The sequence below is a fragment of the Hippoglossus stenolepis genome, chromosome 3, assembly GCF_022539355.2.
Source record: "Hippoglossus stenolepis isolate QCI-W04-F060 chromosome 3, HSTE1.2, whole genome shotgun sequence".
Lineage (NCBI taxonomy): Eukaryota > Metazoa > Chordata > Actinopteri > Pleuronectiformes > Pleuronectidae > Hippoglossus > Hippoglossus stenolepis.
In genome coordinates, this window is record NC_061485.1 from 2,006,778 (window position 1) to 2,011,298 (window position 4,521).

Sequence of the window (4,521 nt, forward strand, 5' to 3'; positions counted from 1 at the left end):
ACATCAACCTGTAACTGAGTGCTGAAAGCATTGGCAATTAATCTTCTGTAAATTAACTAATCACTTTATCAACCTTATAAATGTAAATATAATATTACTTCAGTATTTTCCCTTTTCTTACTTTTTAAAAGATTAAAAATTCATTGTTTGATCAATATATCACTGGCAGAGTAACTGTTGATGAAAATAAATGTTAGGTTGCAGGCCTTTGTGCACTATGTTCAATTCATATTTGATATTGTTGTATTACAATTATTTCATTTACACTCAGAGCTGTTGCTGTTTCCTGCACCCCCCCTTCACTTGTCTTCCTCCAGACCTTTTACGAAGACCCTCGTTATATCCTCTTCATCCACATGGTGATAAACGACGCCATCCAGCTGACCGTCACCGTCACACTTTTTGTCTCAAGCTACATCTTCTACAAGATCAACGTGTCTTTCTGCTGCCTCCTCATCCTGGTGGCCGTCTTCACCACCAGGAACACCCCGGTCAACTTAGCTAGCATGGCCATTGAGCGCTACATTGCCATTTGCAAACCTTTGCGCCACTCGCAAATCTGCACAGTGAGAAAAACGTACATGGTCATCGGGGTGATTTGGTTTCTGTGCGCGGCTCCAGATATCACAGATCTGTTTGTGACTCTGGCCACTGAATCCCTGAGCTTCTTTCATGGGTCGGTGTTGTGTTTGCGCCAGAACGTGTTCAAAGACCCGATCCTCGCGCTTAAGAGACAAGCGTTTGACATCATCTATTTCTCCTTTGTGTTTCTGACTCTGATCTTCACCTACTTCCGAATACTGTTTGCAGCGAGAGCCGCGGCCACAGAGAAGATGTCGGCGCAGAGAGCCAGGAACACCATCCTGCTCCACGGCCTCCAGCTGTCCATGTGCCTGCTCTCCTACATCTCCCCCAGTGTGGAGCTTGTTCTGCATCTCATCTTCCCCGGTCGAATCCGGGAGATCAGATTTGCAACCTACCTCATCGTCTACATCCTGCCGCGTTTCCTGAGCCCCATCATTTACGGCGTGAGAGACAAAACGTTCAGGAAGTACTTCAAGATGAACCTTCTGAGCAACAGGTGCCGGGAGAAGCTGAAGAAAGTGACACCACAGCACTAACAATGATTATACAGCAATAAAAAGGGAATTTTGTCAGACTGAATAAAAATGTCCACACTGTTGAATCATACCCTCTGGTTTTTAATGGCTTCATTAAAAATGTAAAATTAACAACGATGTTGATATTTACATTATAGCAAAACAACGTCAGACTGACAGGCCGGAGTCCCCGCCTCCCAATTTATAACCTCCACCAAGCAGTCCAATGACAGGAAACACCATCTGAAACTAGAAGGTCACTCGCTGAGTCAGTCGTTTTCCTGCCAACTGACAAACAAGTGCTGATGAAAACACAACCTCCATTGGCGTAGAGAACAACAGCTTGAGGTGTTGATGCAAAACATTACCATGTCACAGTGAAGATGACCTTTAGTGACCTTGTGCCAAATATAACGTATTCATGAAAACGGGACGGAGAACATAACCAGCGCCTGTGGTCCCGTCTGCTGCCGGCGCAGAGGCACAAAGAAGAAGAGATACATTAATATGAACTTATTAATACAATCAAGGAAAAAGCTGTGGAAAACTTTACGTCTCGTCAACATAAACAGAGAAAAACTAAAAATGTTTTCCCTGCGACAGTAGATTTTAGAAATATAATTATGGTACAGACGTGTAGTCAGGGAACAACACTCAAACAAGGAGTTAGTAGAGAAATACTCCAAACCATGAAGAACAGACGACTACAGTCAAATACCAGTGAGACAACTGGTTCATAGGAGAACTGGTCTAAAGACAACTGGTTATCAAGGAGACTGGATTCTGGTGGTTTCTACAACAATCAGAGCAAAACCAACAATAGTGGAACCAAACCTTTAGTGACCTGACACATCGGCCTTTCTGCCATTGTGACAGGTTTATTGTTTTTAACACAAACATGTGGACGTCCTGTTCTTCCTCTTTAGTTTAAACCAGGTCAACAAGGAGAGAATCACAAACACACATTAAGACAATTCAAAGGAAGTACGCTTCTCTGTGATGATTGTCACTTCACTACATCCTCCGTTTATATTAGTAAAGAAAGGTCAAATCGAGACAGCGACTTAGCTCATGTGAGGCTAACGTTAGCAAAACTGTAACTTCAACTAAAGTTAAACAGAAGTGACTGCGCTAAGTTACGTTCATCACTAGACACAGTGTTGGTGCAGAACCTGACTGTCATCATACAGTTCAGTTAAATAGTTAACTAACCACACTAAACCAGGACAAGACAGGATCAACTTGTAGATGCCCTGACAAAAGGTTGTCTGAGGAGAGCCAGTCACGCTGCCTCTGCACTTGAAAAGGAAAAGAAGAAGTCCAATAAATGTGCCTGCTATAAACGAAAAGAAAATTTCAAGTAAGAAGTACGGTGTTGAGCTCAAAGTAGCTTTGATCAAGCCAGAGAAACATCGCAGGACTGGCAGTGAATGACTGAAGACCTCCAGGAAGCTCCGAATAACCTCTGTCAGTTACAAGAGCAAGTAAACCTTCAGCTCAGACACGCCAACGATATTGAGCTCAGGCTGGATGCTTTAGATGAGCCAACAATTATTCTACAATCTGCCAAATAAACCTGGCCACAACCCGAGAACCAAGAAGAGCTGTTACAGCCCCCGCTGAGCTTCTGAACAACGCCATTTGCCACCACGCTTGTCGGTCCCCTTCACACAACAGGTGGCAATGGGCCTCATTCCCACAAAAAATTACAAAAATAACTATGAAATTGACGCACTTTCATCCTCATCATTTGTAAAATAACCTAATCTATGCTATTGTTAATATTGTTGAAGCAAGTCTTCTGTTATTTTATTGTGAAATATAGTGCTCGCTTTAGAGTCATACAATTTCCATCGCTTTTTTGTATTGCCATGCTTTTATTCTGAAAGTGTTCCGTAGAGACGCTGACTTCTTGGGTTATGACTAACTTCACTACGAAAAAGTTTGATGTTTTAGCGCTCCGAAGAGGCAATGCTCTACTGTGTTGTTTAGGAAGTTTCAAATAAACAAAAACATCAGTTAAAGTCTCGACCATCTTTCAGGGGATATGCTGCATCATTTGTTGTCATAATTAAAATCTTCAACTATACCAGTTGAGGTATTTTACTTAGATTACAATAAATGTATAGAGGGTTCATATTGAGTCGTGTAAATATTATTTATGGCTTTCCCTTAAATTATAAATTGGCCTAATTGACTGTATTCACCTGTAGTGTCTCCTCTGGCACAGCACATATGCCTGGATGTCCTGAATCTTCATTAGCAAGACACAAGTTAACTATATTAGTTTTTGTCTTTGACTAATTAGCTGTAGACTTCAGCCACTGGTAGCTCAGTCCTTGTTCATTATCACTCATCCGCTACACAAGAGAAGAAAACCAACTGGGACAGGAGGAGAGGCGGCGCAATTGTTTCAACGGTTTTACGTCTCTACCTGGTGACCTCTATCTGCCGGAGGCGCCGGGACTGACATTTCATTTTTGGTCAAAATCCTCTGGCCAGACGCCCTCCGAGCTCGGAGTTAACAATCGCAAACATTCCGTGTGTCTGATTTCAAATGCGATGGACAAATGAAATCAGGTTATGATGTGTAGATACAATCAGCACATTTCAATGCCAAGGAACCACCACATTGGCTCAACACCTAACAAAGGCCTCGTAAGCTTCTCAGAATCAGTGTTTGCTGTGATTAAACTTCTTTAGAGCTGCCGTGACCCGACTGCACAAGTGGTTTAAGTCAGCCATTAATAACAGCCTGAATACAACATGCAAACGTTGTGTGTGTGTGGCTGCTGCAGAGGAACTTAAATTGCCTTGTTAATAAGAGTAAAGTGTCTGACGTCTTCACAGCAGAAACACAGCGAGTCGAAAGCCTCATGGTTCCTGACAGAGCTGGCGGGCGCACTGAATTACCTGCTGACTTGCAATTAGACACTGTCTGAGTGCGCCCACAGGTGCATTGTACATAAAGTGCACTATTTGATTGTTAATTATATTCTTAAATTGCCACAGTCAGGCCAAGCATGTGATGTAGGTCTCACTCTGACTTGAATCAGAAGCCATTCAAATATTTTAAAAGGTTCATTTTCTATTCTTGATTGTAAGTTTTGTGATTCAAACAAACGATTGTGAAAATGTATTAAACACATAGAGATGATAGAGATGATAGAGATGATAGAGAGAGAAAGTCATAGAATGTCAGCTCTAAAGGAAAAATTTCTAATCAGTTGCTCTAAACTCATTTTCGCTTTTATATATTTCACTTATTTTACACCTTAAGCACACTCACAAGTGCTACTGTTGGTGTATAACAAGTTCAGACAAAAAAATAGACTGTGTTGGTTGACAGAAGATTTTTTCTCTGGAATTGTGGAACTCTGAGTCACAATGAGGGTTCATTTCAAGAAATCTATACTTGATG

At 41.7% G+C, this 4,521-nt stretch overlaps 1 protein-coding gene across 1 annotated transcript; it reads left to right on the forward strand.

Moving 5' to 3' along the window:
- The first annotated feature begins 323 nt into the window (after positions 1-323).
- On the forward strand, positions 324-1,121 carry LOC124851568 (odorant receptor 131-2-like). The gene has a single exon (XM_047339424.1). It carries the CDS (start codon positions 357-359, stop codon positions 1,119-1,121), a length of 765 nt encoding a protein of 254 aa, XP_047195380.1. The 5' UTR covers positions 324-356.
- Positions 1,122-4,521: the final 3,400 nt, after the last annotated feature.

What these genes read in the sequence shown, in the direction of transcription:
- LOC124851568 (XM_047339424.1), top strand. Translation starts at nt 357, where the DNA reads ATGGTGATAAACGACGCCATCCAGCTGACCGTCACCGTCACACTTTTT.